This window comes from Castor canadensis, chromosome 8 (assembly GCF_047511655.1).
Source record: "Castor canadensis chromosome 8, mCasCan1.hap1v2, whole genome shotgun sequence".
Classification (NCBI taxonomy): domain Eukaryota; kingdom Metazoa; phylum Chordata; class Mammalia; order Rodentia; family Castoridae; genus Castor; species Castor canadensis.
Window position 1 is genome coordinate 142,362,184 of NC_133393.1, and position 21,118 is coordinate 142,383,301.

The 21,118-nt window shown below is 38.8% G+C and overlaps 1 protein-coding gene across 4 annotated transcripts in view; it reads left to right on the plus strand.

Moving 5' to 3' along the window:
* The window catches only part of Tcp11l2 (t-complex 11 like 2), a 42,365-nt gene extending 22,293 nt beyond the window's left edge, over positions 1–20,072 (plus strand). For all 4 annotated transcript variants that reach the window (XM_074084295.1, XM_020184480.2, XM_020184483.2 and 1 more), the window contains 4 exons: positions 10,171–10,358; positions 10,559–10,740; positions 13,082–13,254; positions 17,804–20,072. In XM_074084295.1, coding sequence (XP_073940396.1) covers positions 10,171–10,358; positions 10,559–10,740; positions 13,082–13,254; positions 17,804–18,048 — 788 coding nt within the window. In that variant the 3' untranslated portion in view covers positions 18,049–20,072. The remainder of the gene's footprint in view (positions 1–10,170; positions 10,359–10,558; positions 10,741–13,081; positions 13,255–17,803) is intronic.
* The last annotated feature ends 1,046 nt before the right edge of the window (positions 20,073–21,118 follow it).

Genomic DNA, 21,118 nt, shown 5'->3' on the forward strand with positions numbered 1-21,118 from the left:
AGTACTCATGACAAATAAGTATGCATATTGTCACATATACTGTTAGGGAACAAATAATAACAGGACAGGAGTGAGGGTGAGATGTTTTATAAATAGGATGGACTGAGAATATAATTGAGCAGAGCTTGCAAAGAAACAAAAGACATGTGAAGATCTGGGAGGAAAGGACATTCTAGCCATAGGGAGCTGCAAGCACAAAGACCCTGACATAGAAACTTGCTTATGAAGTTTGACAGACATAAGAAAGACACTGTAGCTAGAGTAGAATGGGTAAGGGGAGAAGAGTGGGTGATGAGATTGAAAGGTAGGCAAAGGCAGGCGACATAGAGCCTTGTTAGAACATTAGGAGTTTAGATTTCACTCCTAGTGTAATTGGAAGTCAATGAAGAATTTTGAGCAAGGAAGCAACATCTGGTTTTTCTTTTTGGAGAAAACTCTGGTTTCTGCATAGGGAATTGATTGAGAGCTAAGGGAGAAACAGATATCAGCTAGGTGATATTGGAGGTGCCCAAGCAAGAAATGATGATGGCTTGTTCCAGATGGTAGTAGTATAAGTGAGAAGAGTTCAAATTCTGAATGCATTTTAAAGGTGGAATAATAGTCAGTTGCATGAGGAAAAATAGAGGCATTGAGGATGACTCTAAGGTTTTTGGCCTTAGATGCTCAATGAGTGGTGATACATTTTAGTGAAATGGGAAAAGAAAATTGTGAAATGACAGAGAATTAAGAGTTCAGTTTTGGATATATGAACTTTTAGATCTTCTTTGACATCAACATGAAGATGTCAGTAGATGTTTAGGTATGAGACTAAGGTTCAGGGGAATGATGGGAGCCATGGATATCATTTGGGGATCATTAGTATATTTATGGTATACAAAGACATTGAAATGGATAGTAACTAATACTTAACGAGTGCTTTCCACATTCTAAGCATTTTGCCTGCATTAACTAATCTTCTTACAGTTACAGTGGTAACTGTAGGAAGTTACCATGTATTTTATGGTTAGGGAAAACTGAGGCATGAGAAGTTCAGTCACTTGTCTCCATAACACAACTTGCAATGTATGAAGCTAGACTCACCTGGCAGTCTTCTCCATAGCTCATGCACTTACTACTTGCATGGGGTGAAACTGCTTAAGGAAGTAAGTATAGATGTTGAGGGCACTGACCTAGACATCCCAGCATTTAGGGATATGGTGGGGAGGAGGACCAGCAATGGAGACTATGAAGGAGTAGTTAGGAAGGTAGTATGCAAATCAGGAGGGAGTGGTATCCTGTAAGGCAAGTGAAGAAAGCTTTTGGAGGAGAAGGTGGATGAGTAGATGTGACAAATGCTGCTAAGTGGTCCAGAAAGATGAAGGGCAAGCCTTGACCATTGGATTTGACTAATGAAGATTATTGATAACTTCAGTGGGAACAGTTTCAGTATATTGTGGGCATTGAGACTGGACTGGACTCTTTCCACCATTTTGGAAGTCTGCTGGAAACAGGATTGCAAAAGGCATATATGTGTGGAAAGTTGTGGTGGAAGGCCATTTCTTCTGGCTATAAGCAGAGTCTCCAGAACCAAAGGGAGCACATGGCTCTTACAGTCAAAATATCCAAATTTTACTTGGGCAAGAGATGTGCTTATCTGTACAACGCAAAAAGAACACAGTAATTTATTAAAGTGTATGATGGGGGGAACTGAACTAGAAGGAGGCCAGGGAAGAATGGGAATAGAGGAAATATTACCCCTTGAATCCTTACAATTACTCGGGGAATTAGGTACTTCAAACAGACACCATCTGTCTGGGGGTTGGATATTGCAGAGGCAACTCTAGCATCAGCTACCAAATGCAGCTAGGTGACTAAGGATTCTATTGTTTTAGCTCCAATGAGAAAGGAATTGAGAGAAACAGAACCCAGCATAGAAGCTCAATCTGAAACCTAGCCATCTTAAACTCTTGCAGCTAAGTTCTTAGCAGCGGTTTCCTGAGACTTAGTGATGGGTTTCATTTGTGTAAATGAAACACATGTGTAAATGTACCCATGTCTTGAATTAAGATAGCTTGGAATCTTGGGTAAATTCTTTAATATAGGACTAAATTATAATTTTGTTAATCTTAAATTATTTGCATCTGTCCTTAAAACCTAGGGTTGGTGGCCTATATATTTGTACCTTTCATGTTAGCTTGGCCATTTCCAAGGATTTAAGAACAGAGTAAATCTGGCTCTCCATATAGGTCATTTTTGCACAGCCAGAGAAATCAAGAGTTCAAGAAGCAGAGTATACGTCAACTGTTAATTTTGTCTCCAAGTCACTCTGCCAAAAGCCAGCCCCTGTGCTCTAATATCAAAATAAGAGCCTCATGGTATCACAAAGAAGAGTAAAAGTATTGTTGGATTTTTATGTGTATTTTATTTTTATATATCTTTATTAGAAAATTGATACAGATAAGTGATCTAGATTTCTGAATTGACTCCAGAAAAATACTTTATTTTGCCTAAAGAGATTTTATATAATTGTCTTATTTAGAACATACTCAGAATAACCTTAGGCAATGATTGACTGAATATACTAAGCATCAACAAGGTAACAACATTCAGGCCAACAAGTAAATTACCAGTAGAAAGAGTAACAGCTATTCCTCTGTCAAAGGTAGGAATCAAGTAATTTTTATGATACCCAGAAAGAAAAAGTTTTATTTTTTTAGATAATATATCTAAAAAGATGTTTTTATGGACTTTTATTTCATGTGATTCCTTCAGAAATCCAGTGGGATAGAAATATATCAGATTCCATGATGGTTATCTTTGCCTGGCATGTAGGCAGTCAGGAACATGTTAAAGAAGAACACTGATGCCAAGCAGTGCCCCACTTGGTCATTTAAACCCTAGGAGTACGCAGAGCTGGGACCAGAAGCCAGGTTTCCCAAATACAAGTCCAAATTAAAACAAGCTGTGACTTCTACTTTCTTTGGATTTTTCAGTTTTGCAGTATAGTAGCTGGTTTATATTGTAAGCAATAAAAACCAACTCTAGCTGACACAGCAAACAGGGGAGCCAAAGAAAGAATGGGGGCAGTTCACAGAATTGAAGCAAAAGCTAAATGCATGAGCAAAGCCAGGTATCTGGAAGGAAAATCCAAGAGAAAACGAAGCTCCATCATCAGGATGGTTAATGTATACTTCAACCATGGGCTACCTCTGAAAACTCTGGTCACATTCAGAGTTCCTGTAAAGAATCTGATGGTCATATGATCTACTAGGCCCACCCTGGTCAGAGAGGCAGGGCCTCTCAGTTGTTAGTTATAAAAAAACCTGGAGTGAGGGAAAATGGCTTCTGAAAGAACACCAAAACGAGAACAACAGAAGGTGCGGTGTGGCCAGGCAAGAGGGGGTAGATGTCATGGATAAAGGGACTGTTTTTCTTTTTTTGCCATACCGGGAATTGAACCTAGGGCCCCACATCCCCATGCTAGGCAAGCACTCTATCACTTGAGCTAAGCCTCCAGCCCTTTCTTTTTTATTTTGTATTTGTATAGGGTCTCGTTAACTTTGCCTAGGCTGGCCTTGAACTGAAGATCCTCCTGTCTGTGCCTTCTGAGTAGCTGGGATTATAGTTGTATGCCACCATGCCCAGCTGGGAGTACGTTTTTCTACCTGAAAATTGGGGGTACTTAAGAAAATGTACCTGTAATACCATTGTATGTTCTTGTGTTTCTGTCTCCTCCAAATTTCTTGAGTGCAGGAGTTGTGTTCGTTCATCTGTGAATCTCTAATGCTTGGCATATAATAGGTCCTCAGTAGTTATCATTGAGTAGATGGAGCTCTTATTACTGTCCCCATGAAAAACATAGTTTACCGAGTGCCTGATGGGTTGACCTTGCTTTTGGAGCCACATGGAGTGCCCAGTGTACTAGCTTATGAGAGTGAAATTTCAACAGATCACAGAGAGAAAAGCAGGTATTTCTCTGCAAACAGTGCTCTCTACATTACCAGTCCTATACAACTTTGACTACCGTTAGAATCATGTGGGGCATTTAAACACATGCCTGAGCCCCACATTAGACTATTTAAATCAGAATCTCTAGGAGCTGTGCCCAAGATCATTACTTTTCTTTTTTTGAAGCTCCCTGGGTAATTCTAAAGACAGCCAGAATTGAGAACCACTAAGCCACACTGTTGCTTTTGTCATGATAACTAAGTGGGCTTTTAAATGTGTCAGCTGTAAATGATTAAACTTGCAGTCTAAATGCTTATTACTGCCACATTGTAATTACATCCATGTTGATTTCCACTCAGCTTTCTCTGTTGGATGTCTTTTAAATAAAAGACTGCAAATCTTTTACATCTTCATAAACAGAACTAGCTAACTAAGAACAACATTTGCCAAGTGAGAAGAAACAGAGTTGTGAAATTCTGGGGATGATGTGGAAAAGGCCCTCCTCATAAATTTTCCCTTTTTAAGTGCTGGGTCTGAGGAAGAATTTCAATCTATTCTTTATTTCTCTGGCTTTTTTTTCAAAACTCTGCACCTGTGTTCAGTCTGCATTTCTTAGCAGTTGTCACTTTATAAATTTTATCAAATGCATACTTTTATAAGAACTGTGATTTAAGAAGCAATATGTTTCTAGTGGGAAATCTTAAAACTGGGTCTAATGTAAAGTAAAGCAAATTTTGTCCTAAGGCAGACAGCACAGTAGAGAAATAATTCCTCCAAACTTTAAGCCTTCTGGAATAGCCTTCAGTATGATTTCATTTGGTTTAGGATATAAAAGATATGTAATTCAAGGTTGGAGGAAATACTTGTGAACACAAATAAATACTGATTGTCATCTGAGTCGCTGGTTCTCAACCAGGGATAATTTTGCATCCCCCCCCCACCAGGGGACATTGAACCATGTCTAGAGACACTTGTTGTTGTCCCAATCTTGCAGGGGTGGCGAGTGAGGGGCATGGAGTACTACTGGCATCTAGTGAGCAGAGACCAGGAATACTACTAAACTTTCTATAGCCACAGGACAGTGCCCCACACAAACAATTATCCCGTTTCAAATGTCAATAGTCCTGAGAGTCAGCCACCCTGTTGCAAGTCAAGGGTTGGAATGAATCCATTTCATGGTGACCCAAAGAAATATCTTTATGTTCCAGGACAATTTGGTTTCAATAAATAAGAAAGTCTACTGGTAGTTGAGTCTTTGGGGGTTGTTTTGTGTTTGGAAGCAGGTTTCTCTTTTTTTTTGGCATACTGAGGTTTGAACTCAAGGCCCTTGTGCTTGCTAGGCAGGTGCTATACTACTACAGCCACGTCCCAACTCTTTTTTGTTTTAGTTATATTTTGGATAGGGTCCTGCATTTTTACCCAGGGCTGGCCTCAGACCATGATCCTCCTACCTTTGACTCCCAAATGGCTGGGATTGCATATGTGTATCACCACAATCAGCTTGTTTGAGATGGGGTCTCTTAACTTTTTTGCCCATGCTGGCCTTGAACTGCAGTCTTCCCAATTTCTGCATCCTGAGTAGCTGGAGAAGCAGTCTTGTTTCATCTAGACCGATGCATGGTGGGTTCCTTCCTCTTCTTGCCTTCTTTCCATTGTCTGGAAGGGCCTGTTTCCACTTGCAGAAGCAAGCACTTACAGAGAGACCTTTGGAACAACTGTGTGAGTGCTGGTTGCTTGTCATCAGAGACTGCTAACATTAAGGAGATTCTGCTAACAGCAACTGCTAGGCACTTGGTGGTAATAATAGTGATGATCTATGTCATAGTAATATTTAAGTGCCATATGCTTAAAAAGGCATTCAAGACCTCATATTTCCAGTGACCCATGCTTTTAATGTAGAAGAATTGAACTTGATACATAAACTTGTCTAAAGGGAAAGAGTAATCACACTGGACATTGTCATACATTCTTTAAATTAATTTTGGGACTCAAGTAAATGACTTCCTCCCTTCCCTCATCTTCTCACTGGAATAGTCTTTGCCAAATACTAGGGATCATGTTGGATAAAGTAGATTTTCAGTTTTTGCATGTTTTCTAGGGAACATGTCCTTTAAAGACACTGCCTTTTCTTTAAGGGTATCTGCTGAGACTCCACTACCTCAAGCTAGTGTACTAACTGATCTTTAAAAAAATAATAATAAAGCCAAGTTCTCAAAAACAACAACAACAACAAAAAAAAAAAACCAAAAACAAAACCTGTCCTAGTCAACTCACTTCTCTGCCTACCCATTCTTTTTACCTATTTCTAAAGTAACTTCAACAGAGGGGCAGCTATTGTGTGATAGGCAGAGAACCTGGTTGGTACCTCCTGAGCTTTAAACACCAAAACCAATTCAAGTGGAGACACTAATCCTCCTCTCAGAGGTGTTTGGAGAATTAAGTCAGCTAACATAACAATTGCTAATGCTTGGACATTTCTTGTGTGCAAGAATGGTTCTGAGTGTTTTGCATGTATTCATTTGTTAAATCTTACCACAACTGCAGAAAGGGACTATTATTATCCTCAGTTTAGGTTGTGGAGACTGCATAGATATTAAATAACTTACCCAAGGTATACAGTTGATGAGCGTGCACAGACTGGCTCAGAAGCCATGCTTCCAACCACTGCCCCAGCAACTTCTGCGGGGTAGAACCTAACACAGCTTATGAGAGTGTTGATTGCTTTGTACTTCCTTGATACTTATTGATCTGCAGTGCAAATTTGACTCTACAGTCAAGTTGCGCTCCCATTTCCTGTATTGCTTTCTAAGCTCTGTTGCAGAGCAGACTTGCTGATCTGCCTCTCTATAGCAAGTGATGTCTATGTTCTTGTCAAATCTATTGCAAGGAATAAAATACCTCTCTGTTGCTTAGGTTCTGTTTGAAATTTTAGAAACACATTGCCAGTGCTGTACTTGATGTGGTTGGTACTGACTTGGAATGCATTTTCAGGAATTTTGTGAGTTAGTAAACACAGTGTTACTAAAAATTAAATTATATAAACTTATAATTAAATAAATTATATTAAAAACAAAGGTGAAGTCTTGGGGAAAGTTTGGAAGTTTCCTGTTAAACATCTACTTACTGTACAATCTAGCAATCTGAGTACTGAGTCTTTATCCACAAGAAATGTAAACTTAAATTCATATAGAAAACTGTGCATGAATGTTCATAGCAGCCTTATTTGTATAGTCTCAAACTAGAAACAACCCAAATGTCTTTCAGTAGGTATATGCATAAACAACCTGCGGTATACCCATACAGTGTAATATCACTCAGCAATTAAGAGGAACATGCTATTGATACACATAACTTGGAGGAATATTGAGTAAACCAAAGATAATATTTTTTTGAGGCAAGGTGTCACACTATGTAGCTCAGGCTGTCCTGGGACTCACTATATAGCACAGGCTGGCCTCAAACTCATGATCCTCCTACCTCAGCTTCCCAAGTGCTGGGACTAGAGGTGTGAACCACCATATCCAGCTAACGAAGTTAATCTTAAGAGTCATTGTATTGGTCTTCTCAGGCTGTCATCACAAAATAGTATAGACTAGGTCACTTAACAAACTGTGGCTGATGGTGTGGTCTAAGTGGTAGAGCACCTGCCTAGCAAACATGAGGCCCTGAGTTCAAACCCTAGTACCGCCCCCCGCCCCCTGCAAAAAAAAATTTCTTACTTGTAGAGTCTAAGCAGTCCAAGACCAAGGGACTGGCTGGTTGTATTCCTGGTAAGGGCTTTCTTCCTTGCTTTTAGACACCCACCTTGTTGCTTCTTATGTATCTTTTTTTCAGTGTGTGCCTGTAGATGAAAGAGTAAAGCTGTCTTGTGTCTCCTCTCATAAGGGCACCAATGCTATCTGAGGGGCCTGCCTCATGACTTTATCTAACCCTAATTAACCTCCCAAAGGCCCCATCTCCAAATACCATCACACGGGAGTAAAGGCTTCAACTTTTAGATTGTGGGGCAGATTCAAATAGTCAATCCATAACAGTTGCATGTTGTTGATTCCTATAGACTTTCTTGAAGTGACATAATTAAAATGATCAGTGGTTACCACAGGTTAGAATTGAGGAGAGAGTCTGACTACTAAGGGGTAACATGAAGAAGTCTTCTTGTGGTGATAAAATAGTTCAGTACTCTGGTGGTAACATCAAACCATAAATGTAATAAAATTTCATAGAACTATACATGTACATAAAAAATGCATTTAAAAAACTGGGAAATCCAACTCAAACCTGTACCTAAATTAATGCTATCAGTACCAGTTTCCTAGTTTTGACAATATGCTGTGGTTTTTTAAGATGCTGTCGCTGCATGAAGGGTATATAGAAACTCTCTGTACTATTTTTACAACTTCTTGAATCTTGAACTATTTCAAAATAAGTTATTTTTTAAAAGCCCTAAGGAAGAATGAACTATGATACACAAGACAACATGAATAAATCTCAAAAGCATTGTTAGGTACTATATGATTCCATTTATATGAAACTGTAGAAAGTGAAACTAATCCTTGAAGTTAGCAGTTAAAAGTAGTTGAGTGACTCTGAGTGAGCCTTTGTGCTTTTGTCATGCTATGCAGTGAACTATTTTTAAAGTCTGATCGGTGATTGTTTTTCCATCTCTGTATTTCTCTGAGCAGTTATTTTGCACATGGACCATTCTTAGCAGTTTTCCTCAGTGATGGAATGTTACATATGTGAGTCATGTAGCTATTGTACACTGAGCAAATAAACTTACAGATCTGAAAAGAAAAGTAGTTGAGTGAGGGTCAGGCATGGTGGTACACTTCTTTAATCCCAGTTACTTGGGAGGCAGAGGTGGGAGAATTTTTGCCTGAGACCAGCCTTGACAAAAGCATAAGACCCCATCTGAAAAACAAACTAAAAAAGCCAAAGGACTGGGGCATGGCTCAAGTGGTAGAACACTTGCCTAGCAAGTACTGGGTCCTGAGTCAATCCTTGGTTCTTCCAGAAAAAAAAAAAAAAGTGGTTGAGTGGACTACAAATTGACCGGAAATGGAGATGAAGAACTTTGGGAGGTAATGAAAATGGTCTGTATCTTGTTTTGAGTGGTTCTTGCACAGGTATCTAGAAGAGTCAAAACTCACCAAACTGGACACTTAAGAGCTGAACATTGTGTGAAATTATTGTATGTTTATAAATATATATGTGTGAAAAGTAAAATAAGAATGATAAAAAGCAAAGGTATTTATTTAAAGAATAAGTATTAGAAACTCCTCACTTCCTAATTATCTTACTGTTGCCTGTAGTCTTGAGATTATAGCTATATTTGAATGATAGAAACACTGTGTAGCAGTATGCTGCTGGGCATCTCTTGCCAATTGCACATTCAGCAACTCTCATTTTCTCATTCCAAAAATGAGGAAATCAGAAGCTCAGGGGAGGGCTGCTGAAGTGCTCAAGTGGTAGAGCGCTTCCTTAGCAAGCATGAGACTATGAGTTCAAACCCCAATCCCACATAAAAAGAAGCTCAGGAGAGAAATGCAGCCTAGCAATTTATGGCTGAGAGCCTTCTGGGGTATGGATGGAAATGGAAACCAAGAAAATGAGTAAGGTATACAGTGAGACTGAAGAGTAATGAACGGAAGTAGACTGAGTTGTCCTTGGAGTTGGCAACATTTACCGAACACGCAGAGGAAGAAGAACCCAAGTATTAGGTGAGATAGAGGAATGAGGAGAAAGTGGAGTCACAGAAGCCAGGAGAAGAAAGAGTTTAGGAGGGGTGTACTCAGTACTCTGATGGGCAGGTATTATAGAGAGATTAAAAAATAAAAAGGCAGAATTTAGAAGTGTTCACAGGTTAAACATCCAGAACATTGCTGATGGCTTTCAAAAGGTCAAAGAAGGATTTATTTCCTGACCCCTCTAGTCTATGCTCCTATCTTAGTAGATGACAAAACCAGCCTTGTCTTCTGTCTCCCTTTTATCCTCAAGTGTCACTTAATGGAGCTCTTCCTCTTAGATACTCCACTGGACAACCTCTGCTCCCTTTTCCCCGCCTATGCCTCTAGCATTCATTGTATCCTGTTATAAGTAATTGTTAGTTTACTGGCCTGTCTCTCCATCTGAACTAGGGGTATGGCTGTGTTTTTTCATTCATGCCCAGCACCTAGCATAGAATCTGTCATGTGGAATACACAGATGAAAAAATGACAGATATGTGCCTTTTTTCACTCCTAGATGCTCTTGATCAAACTACAGAATGGATAAAAGAATCTGTAAATGAAGAATTACTTTCTGTTTGTGAGACTTCTACAACTTCCGGGGCTGAAAATAGCTCCATGCCAAGCCTGAGCCCTACATTGGTGCTAAATAACAGTTACTTGAAACTATTACAGTGGGATTATCAGAAAAAAGACTTGCCAGAGGTGAGTAATTTTTTTTCTTCCCCCAAGTTATTCAATATTTATATTCTTCAGTTCTAACTTTGAGTTAGCTAGTCTGTCTGTATTGTATATGGTTTAATGACTTTACTGAAAATGGGAGTTTGGATATGACATTGCTTATTTTACATTTTCATGGTATTGTGCTTCCCTTTCTATTTTTACATTTTAAATAAATATGCTAGACACTCATGACAGATGGAACACGACTTCAGGAACTGACAGAAAAGCTGAATCAATTGAAAATTATTGCCTGCCTGTCCCTAATTACCAACAACATGGTGGGTGCTATTACAGAAGGCCTGCCTGAGCTTGCAAACAGGTTAAAAAGGATTTCAGCTGTTCTACTTGAAGGCATGAATAAAGAGTAAGTTCCCTGTGTTTATATCTGTTGCCCCATGTATTTAAGATCTTGCGTGTAGTTTCAGGAACAAGAATAACCTTGAACATCTGGATGTGATACTCAGGACTATGCTTTACAGAAGCTTATCTTACACCTTTTTTTAGAATTTCACTCAGTGTCTCTGAAGGCCTAGATGTCCTTTCATAGGAAGGGAGAGGAGTTTTCCAAAGTGCAAGGATGAGTATATTCTTTCTCCTTAGTAATGGTATGTGCAAGAGCCTTTTCTCTGGCAGTACTGTGGGAAAAAAAACCAAACAAAAAACAAATCCACAGAGCCCAGTGTTTGGAGCTGCCTATCAAAGAGGGTTTTCCATTTTTAATTGCTCTTTTCTGTCCAGCACTCTTTTCCCCCTTTGGTGGTACAGGCGTTTATACCTAGGGCCTTGCGCTTGCTAAGCAGACATTCTACCACTTGAGCCATGCCTCCAGCTCTCCACACTTTTCTTCAACAAAATATTTACTGACTTGAGGGATCAAGTCAGTCAAGTCATAGCATCTAAAGACTGCTATGAAATCTTTAGATGTAGTAATAGTTCTGTCCTTACAAGATTTGAAACAAATCCTGTGAATGTTTTGTTTTTGCTAAATTATTCTCCGGTATCATTGAATGCTAGAATCCCATTTAGATTTTGAATTTAGGTCATCCCATTGAAATCCTGTTTAAGTCAGAAAATTCCTAGTTTAGCCAATGGCCAGATGTTTTCACGGGTCATACATGGGTCAGTCCCTTCTGCTGGTTTGCCTTTCAGGTGTTTTCATGGACATGTCCTCTTTACTCCTGCCATTGAAGTGAGATTTGCCTATACTTCCATCAGTTACTCAGAGACTCAGTGAAGTGATAGAATAGGAGTCCACGTGGTTCAGGATCCAAACTTCTCTTTTGGAGCTGAAGCTCAGAGAAAGAAGAGAATTTGCCTTGAATTGAACAGAGGGTAAAGGGCAAACCAAGGCCCTCCCTTACTAGTGATTCTGTTGCTAATCTGCCATGTTCATTTCATATTCTTGGACCCAAGACCTCACTGGAAGAAGAAAAAACTTCCTCTGACTTTGCAGTTGGTCTTACCTTAGTATTTCCTTACACCGAGTAATATTACTTTTTAGAAACTTTTATTTATTATGCCTTTAGTGAACATCAGTGCTGCTTAGTATTAATATAAAGCACAAAGAAACTGGTTACTAAGAGGACAGACTTTAGGTCAGATGACCAGGATTTAAGTCCTAACTCTGCTATGTTATGTATGATTGAACAAATTTCCAAGTCACTCTGAGCCTCACTTTCTCACCTGTAAAAAGAGAATAGTAAATTGTGTCTACCTTGAAGTTGTGAGAACTTAAGATGATTCATGTGAAACTCAGTACAGGTGTCTGGTACTTAGTATGTGCTCAGTGAATGTTAGCTATTAATAACTATTGAGGTGTTAAATCCTCCTATTTATAGAATGTTTAGTTAGTTTTTTATTTAATTTTTCTCCTTTATTAGAAAATGAGTGCAGTCAGTTTTCAGGCATCCTCATTATGGATGGGGTAATAACATTCATAATACCAAAAAGCCTATGATCCCAAATAGCCAGTAGATCCAGATGTCATATATTTGGCTTAATGATGCATCTCAACATTGAGCAAGACTGTGAATAGGAAGACTTAAGTTACACTAAAATTAAATTTTTCTTTAGCCTAAAAACTCACTGATTAAAAGCAGGAGAAAGCTAGAGCAGTACTTTCTAGTAGGTAAAAAGTCAGGAGGTAAAAATTTTGCCACAATCTACCCTTGGGTTATAGAATCCCAAAGGCAGGTTCATTGTAGGCAAATTCAGTTAAGGTAGAACACCAGTACTTCTTATTGCTGTTAATGATAGCAGTAGTGATACATCATTTTCCTCTTTTTCTTCTCATTAAGCGTTTACCATGCACTTAACATTTCCAAGCATTTAAGAATATATGACTAAATCTACTGAGACCAATGGATTTATTTTAGGATGTAAATAGTTTTCTGTCCCTTTCTGATAATCTGCATGTAAATGGTGTTGCAGACTCATTTTTAGGGACCACATTTTTCTGCCCATTCTTTCCTATTTGGACAGTAAGCACACAATTGCATGGCTTTAAGCATTTAAAAATTGGTTACTTGTGAGGGTTGGTAGTTGGAAGGAGTTAATATTTTCTATGTTTATTCAAATAGAAGTAATTATTGTCCATATAAGAGAAAATTAATAGGCATCTGAAATAAGTTGGTATATTTAAATACAAAATAAAACCCTGAAGAACAAAAACTTTCCCTAATAGGATTTTGTTTTATGTTTTATAGGACCTTTAACTTGAAGGAAGTCCTGAATTCTATTGGTGCTCAGACTTGTGTTGAGATTAACAAGACCCTGAAAGAGAGAGGTTTACCTACTGTAAATGCTGAGGTTCAAGCTAATCTTGTAGGTCAATTCTCAAGCATTGAAGAGAAAGACAATCCTGTCCGGTCCTTGATTGGTGAGTCCTCATTTTTTATTGATTGGTGCTTCAGTCCCAATTTTCTTTAACTTGTCATTTTTGACTAAAGTGTCCATAATATTTTATATTTATACTTATACTTAAACCTATTACTAAATGGTTCAGTTCTTGGAGCATTTCATGTTTTGGATTTTCAAATCCACACGAAGATTCCAAAAAACCAGCAAAATTGAAATGCTTTAGGTCCCAAGCATTTTGAATAAAAAAAGAACCTCAACTTTACCTGCTTTTAGAGGATAAATATTAAGAAATGTTAATATTTTCAGAGGCTTGGGTCTCACTGGTTTCTCTCTCACATACATACATGTATGTGAGGGAGAGAGAGACACATACATGTATAGTTGGGTGGGTGGAATATTTCAGGGCCTATTATCTTTAATTATCCAGCCAGTAGGTTTTGTAAAGAAAGTAACCCAATTCCACCAGAAATGTTAAAATCTAGATCAGTGCACAGTTTAAACCAGCTGGCAGTATGTTCACAGAAAGTAAATATGGATTTCAGCTGTGAGCAAGTCTAAGGAAACTGAGGCCTTTTTCTTGGTTAGGATTAAAGAGATAAAGAATAAAAAGGCTGTGGAACTGAGAGGCATACTGGGTGGGCTCCTCTGTACTTGTTGGTCAGGAAAATGACTGTCTTAGCGCCAGCTATGTTGGTGAATTGGAAAAATGGAGAGTGTGTCAGTTAGGACTTTGCCTATTGCCTGTGACAAAGAATCAAACTTCTAAGCTAGTTTAAGCAGGAAGGACATATTTTTTTCCTCATGCAACTGAAAAGGCCCGGAGTAGGGCTCACTGCTGGGAGAGCATAATCGAGCTCTGCCGCCTCTGTCTCCCAGTGTTGCCTTCTTCTTGGCTGGCTGCCTGCACAGGCTTTTCTCATGACAGCAAAATGGCTTCAACTCCAGCCTTCATCTTTCCATGTTTAAGTCAAGCAAAAACAAGAAGTCTGTCTCTCTGTTAGCTCAAGCTTGACCCCCCCAGCACAAATTCTCTTGGCTCCAATTTGCCTATCTAGGCCAGTAGATTTTATAAATGGAGTACATCCCATTCCTGAAGCAGTCATGGTGACCAGAAGGGAAGAAACTTAAGCCTGAGACATGTGCTCACTTTTTGGAGCCAGGGTAAATTCTGCTTTACTGATACTTGATGACAAGAGGAAAAAGATGCTCCCTGCACACAAAATCAGGGTTCTATAAAAGGGGGAAAAAGCTGGGGTTTTATAAATGCAGGTGTCTACTATAGAGATGGAGGAATAAAGACTAGAAGTAGGAAAAGAGGGTAGAATTAGAATATATTAACATTTTTGCATTAATCTGCAAATCTTTCCAGTACAGCATTGACTGCCTTTAGGATACAGACACATTTTATTATTTATTTGAGGCTCTGAAAATGTTTTTCTTATCCATATCTAGGGAACATGGAATACTGGGGATCTAGACTGCAATCTACTTGAGTGGCCCAAGGCTTCAGATCTGGCCCCAGAAAAGAGCAGTGCTAGGTCCAAAATTGTGGGTGGCAGGAGAGGCTGCTGCTGAGAAGGGATAGTTAGTAACAGTAACATACACAGATATTGGTAATAGCCCTTCCCCATATACCTTCATATGCTGATATGTATCTACCCTCACATTTTCTGCCTGGAAGAGGGGTAGAGTGGGGACTAAGACTGTCTAGCAGTTGGCCATATACTTCTAGGTTCCCACTCATGTGCAGGCCTCATGAGCACAGAGTGCATGTTTGGCTACTGCTGTATCCCTGCACAATTCCAAGCCCATAGATGACATGTAATTAATACTTGTGAAATGGGTGTAATGCATAGTAGATTTGGAGAGGTTAAATAACTTTCACACAGGGCCCCATGAGTAGCGGAGGCAGAGGTGACACTCTTGCCTAGCCTCCCTGACTCCAGAGCTCATACTCCTAACTATTCTGCCCAGCACTTCAGTCAGAGCTGGAGCCCTGCTGCTGTTGGCCAAGTGGCCAGAGTGTCCCAATTTGTCTGTGCTTATGCTTTAGATGAGGGAAATACTTGCAATGTCAGAAAGGAAAGGGAAGCAGAGGATAAGGGATTCCTCTTACAATCTGGTAAAGCAACTTTTGTCCACCCAGCTCTCTCAGGCCAACTTTCCTGCCCTTGTGCATATTGAAAGCAGTTTTTAACCTCATTCACAGTAGTGTTGCCCTAGAAACTTGAGTGACTCTCTAGAGTATCTCTCCTTCAACTCTGGAAGCCAAGGACATGCCTTTGGCAGGGATTCTAGATGATCCTAATTGAACAAATGCTCCTGTTATTGTAGTTTTGACCTAAAAACTAATGTATTTACAGAGGAAACAGTACCACTTGTCAGAATAATAGCAATTTTGAAAGGGTTTCGTTTCTATACCTTCTGGTGGGAAAGTGTTTGGACTGCATCTGTGAAGAAGATAAGCCTGGGCCTGTGAGAGTCAGGCAGCCATACTTAAAGGAAACTTAGTACAAGTTTACTGGATTTTCTGCATGCAGAGGAGCTAGAATAAATTAAGCACATAAAGAGATCCTTGGAATATAAGAAAGGGTCAAGTAGTGTTAGCCATGGTTTTCCTCCCTGTTCACAGTACTCATGCTCTGCCTTAGTTGTCTTAGTTGATGTGCTATTTATGCACCAAAGGGATTACACTTGCCACAGTGTTCTTAACCCTTTAAAAAAGATACTTAGAAAGGGAGCTTTTTTCAAACCAAAATATCTTCAAGTATATATAAAAGCCAGGTAAAAATATTTATGATTACCTGCTGTGTAGACTATTTCCATGCCTACAACCACTTATATTTTTAAAAAGTAATTTTCAACTGCCTTAAGTGGTACATGAATAATTTCCCCTTGTTGAAACATTACAGGTAAGGCTTCTCTTGTCTATGCCTGCTTTCTCCACTCTCCATTCCTCCGTGACTCCCATTATTTCCAGTTTGATATTTATCTTTGTAGATCTCTTTCATTTCATTTTCACTTAAATTCACTCAGCATTTATGATGTGCCTGCCACATGCCACTAGAAATATAAAGCTAAAAGATATGTGACCTTTACCCTTAGCCCACTGTCTAAGACAGGAGAAAGATACATTTTCAGCTGGTAATACTGTGGTATGATAACCTGATGATAATGCTAGGGAAAGCCACAGAAAGAGGAGGCAACTTTAGACTCAACACTGAAGGATGTTGACTCTGAGCAGAGATGAGATGAGATGGAAGGGCATTTTAGTAAGAGGAAAAATTCTGTCTAGACATGGACATTGGAAACTTTTGAGTGCTAGGCCAGACCTAGCTAAAATGTAACTTTGGGGAAAAGTGTTTGAAAGTGAGTTCCACTAATATCATAGCTGTCTGTACTCAATGGAGTGTATTCTTCTTAGTAACCTGTCTTATTTGTGGGCTTATGTTTCCAAAGCCAGAGAGCTGCATGAACTGTAGCAGGTCTGGTTTGCCCATTACTAGTTGCCCAACATCACTGCAGTCTGATCAATGCACACAGTTTGCAAGCTTCTGTGTAGTAATCTCAAACTGAGACCCACTGAAGCCGCAGAGCACAGGGGAAGGGGGCAAATTGCAGTATTAGCTGGGGCGGCCCACCAGCAGTGCCTCCTGGATGTTGACCAAGTGCAGGACACTTTCATGAGCATTCTTTTTAATTCTGCTAAGACCACAGCTGTAAACTACAACTGTCTTGGGAAAACCTAGACGTGAGTCACTCTTGCCATGTGGTAATTTGGACCCCCAGGTATACTAGATTTCTAGATTTTTCATGAAAAACCAAAACTTTAGATTTCTATGTGAAATTCTCTGATTCGAAATAGCTTCTATTTAAAAAACAAAATTTAAAAAACACAATGTGGACCAAACTGGCAGTTTACAAACTCAGTTTCAGTGTGCATAAGTACAACCGTGTATGGTGGGGATAGACTTTTGTAAGTTCCTCCACCCGAGGGCTCTACTTTTTAAAATTAATCAGCTATTGCTGGGTAACAAGTTATCCCAAAACTCCAAGTTTGTCGGGCAGTTGGATAGTTCTTCTGTTCTTGCTGGAGTCATACATGTATTTGTGGTCAGTTGTGGTTCAGGTTGGTAGCTCTGCTGATCTTAGCTGGACCCTCTCAGGTGTTTGGGAGTTAGCTGGCTACAGGTTGATCTAGGATGGTCTCAGATGGAACAGCTGGATTTCCTTCACTTGATCTCATCCTCCAGCATGCCAAGCCTTGTTCACATGGCAGTCATAGGCAGAGAGTGGATGTGATCACGCCTCTTGAGGTCTAGATATGGAATTGGCATGCAGGCATTTCCACAACATTGTATGACTTGCAAAGGAAGTCATAGGCCAGTCCAGATTCAAAGGATGGGGAAACATACTCTGTCCCTCCGTGGGAGGAACTGCAGTGCCACCTGGATCCAGGACAGGTAAACAGGAACAGTATCAAATCCTATCATTACAGTTAGTTGTGTTTAAAATTACATATTTCAATAATGGGACAGATAAAGGTATCTTTTTTTTTTTTCCTTCAGATAAACGAATCCAGCTGTACATGAAAAACCTACTTTGTCTTCCAAGCCCTCAAAAGTGTATGCCTCCCATGCCAGGAGGCCTTGCTCTCATTCAGCAGGAGCTAGAAGTGCTAGGCACACAATATGCAAACATGGTGAATCTCAACAAACAAGTGTATGGACCATTTTATGCAAATATACTTCGTAAGCTGCTGTTCGGGGAGGAAGTCATGGGGAAGGCAGATGCTTCACCTCCATCTAACTAAAAAGGAACTGACATTGGAGAAGAGATGGGAAATCCGGCACTTTGGTACCCAGTCCATTTCCATTAATGGCATTATAGATGCAACACATTCTCAGTACTGTCTGTGGTGCAGTGTTAGTCCAAGTCTGTATAATCTGGTAATGCTAGCATTACAGAAAACCCACAAAGACCTTAGACCTTTTCTGTGCATCATTTTAAAATTTAAAACACATTTTTAATGAGCAAAGAGCAATTTTAATTAATTATATTACCTATATAATATGTTTTCTTAAGGATTTATATTTGGCTTATTCATTCACCCTGTAAGGAGTTGTTTTCCTCATTTATCACTATCATATCTAATGATTTTTAGTTTTGGTACAACTTTTTAAAGGGTTGAAAGTTGTGAGAATAACCAAGGGAATTGGTATTCTGAATGAACTACATGAAGTAAACATAATTGTATTTGAAATGTACAATTACTATTTTACTAATGTGTAATAGAAACTTACAGAGTAAGTCCTCAAATTCCAAAAACATATCAAATCATATTTTTAATACCAATTGTCAGTATTTATTTAGAAGTTAAATTTATTGAGTAATTTTTATGTTACAAACACATTTTAGATAAAGCCTCCCAGGATTGTTAGTGAAAATAGAAACAAATCCTTTCCTTCTAAAATTTTATTCTACAAGTTTGTTTCTTCTTGCCTATTAACCTACTCTCTGAGAGAAAAAAATTTGCACAAATATCTTGCAATATCCTTGCATTTCTCAGGCCATTAATAGGTTTGTATAAGATTTTAATATATTCATGTGAGGCAGGGCTGGTTTGAATTTGCTTCCTTGCAAGAAGGGAAGTTTACAACAAAATAGGATCCCATTCTCTGTGATGTTCACATCTGAAAAAGAAATAGTTGAACTTTGAGTTTTTTAACCATATAACTTAATTAGCAGAATTCCTCTGTGCTTAGGAAATCCTTACCCTGTTATGACTACAGTAGCATCATTAGCCATTGCTGAATATGAATCAAACCTGGCACAGCTGGACACTAGCTGTCATTGGGATTTTAAAGAAGTCAGCTTATTCAGGCATCAACTACTACTTTTGGCATGCTGAGGGTAGTTCTACAGTTTAGGGGCACATGGTCTGTTACAAGTGCTTTAGCTGCAGAACATACAAGTTTTGGATTGTTTTGTTTGGTAAGGACCCACTGAACATTAGTAATTTGGTGGGGAAGAGTAGGTAGGAAGTAAAAAGAGTATGCCTGCTTTTCCTCACCTCTACCATTATGGTGTTATTAGTTTATGAAGTTATAGGAAACAATTGTGTGATTATTTCTAATCTTTGCATTTTACAGAGTCATTCAGGAAATCATGAATTTTCCCCCAATGTCTGATACATAAATCCATTAGTGGACTTCACTGAAGGGCACAGATTGGTCTTACCTGTTTTGTTCTTCTCCTGTAGCTCCATTCTGCCATGTTTCCCTGTGCTTAGAAACCACAAGGTGCAGAAGACTTGTTTTCATTTTCTCTGAAGCTGAAGTCATTTTTAGCTATGCTCACTTTTGGGCCTGGGTAGTGGAAAGGGTCTGAAAGGGAATGAATATGTAGTATGCATTTTTGTTGCTTTCTGAGGTGAACTGTATGCTTAACAGTTGGTGTACATTTTTATTATCAAATTGGAATTCAGTTTATATTCACTTAAATACTTGATAACACTGCAGTTGCCTGCAGGAAAACAATGTGCAAACATTTTAAAAAATTGCATTTAAAATGAAGGGCATTCTGCTTTTTTTTTTTTTTTTAAGTGGCAAAGTAAATCTTGTGTCTCAAGTCTGGATTTAGATGGATTTTAAAATCATATCCCTTAGCATGTTTAGTTTTTACTCAAATGTTTACTTCTACTTTTGAGGTTTTCCTAATGTCTGGTTTTGTAATGTAAATTTTATTAAATACCATATACACATTTTCATTCTACTGCTAAAACATGTATTGTGTGCACTACCTAAATTTTAAAACATTAAAAATTATTTCAATATAGCCAGTGCCTCTGTTTTTTAGCTACCTTTGGATGACTCAGGGGTAGAATATTGGACAGTAGTGTAGTTCTCTAGAATGATTCCTATGCCGATGATTAGAGCCTTACATACATCAGGTTATGTTCATTCATTTATTCATACATTAATTCAGTTAACAAACAACTATTGAGCATCTACTATGTGTCAGCAAGGATCCTAGTTGTGATACAGAGATGACTATACAGATATTAGCCTTAAGACATTTATAATCTAGTAAAAAAAATACAGTGAAGTGTAAGAAGGGCTATGAAATAAGTAAGATTCATATTAGTTCATGGAGAAGATAATTCTTGAGCTAAAACATGAAGAATACATAGGAACTTTCCAAGAACCAAAAAAGGGCAAACACAACTGACCAAGTGCACAGTGAGTACAGCAATACGGAGAAATGGTGAGCCTAGGAACCAATGTAAGGTAGAAGAAGTGAAGTGACGAGAGGCAAAATAAGAAAGGTGAAAAAGTTCTTGGATACCATACAGAAAATTCTTCTTTTTTTTGTCCTTTCAGGGATAAAGGCTAAAGAGGCATTGAATCTTTGAAACAGGAGAAAGTCACGAACAAATTTATGTGTTGGAAAGATTGTCCTGACAAAGAGCTCTTGTTGGTGCTAGAATATTCTGGTGTGTTTTGTGTATGCACACATGCACTCACACAGAAACGCGATACAAGCAATAAAAACTGACTGAATAACTAAAGCAGTGAAGGAGTTTGTTGGATAGTTATGGAGTTCCTCTCAATCTACTTAATCAGAGGAATCAGGCAATGGAAAATGGGTGGGAATGAAGGGATCCAATCATGCTGAGATTGATTTTTCAGGTGTCCTTGCTTCTTTGCCTCATTTGCTTAAGATCTGAAGTCCCAGATACCAACATTCACTTGAGAAAGTCTGTATCAAATGTCTAGGATGTAATTTATAGGAGATGGAATGGGGAAGTGGTTGACCCTTCGGATCCTGGGGTCCCACTAAAGTCATCCTACTTGGGATTTTTCTCAAATAGGAAGGGTATG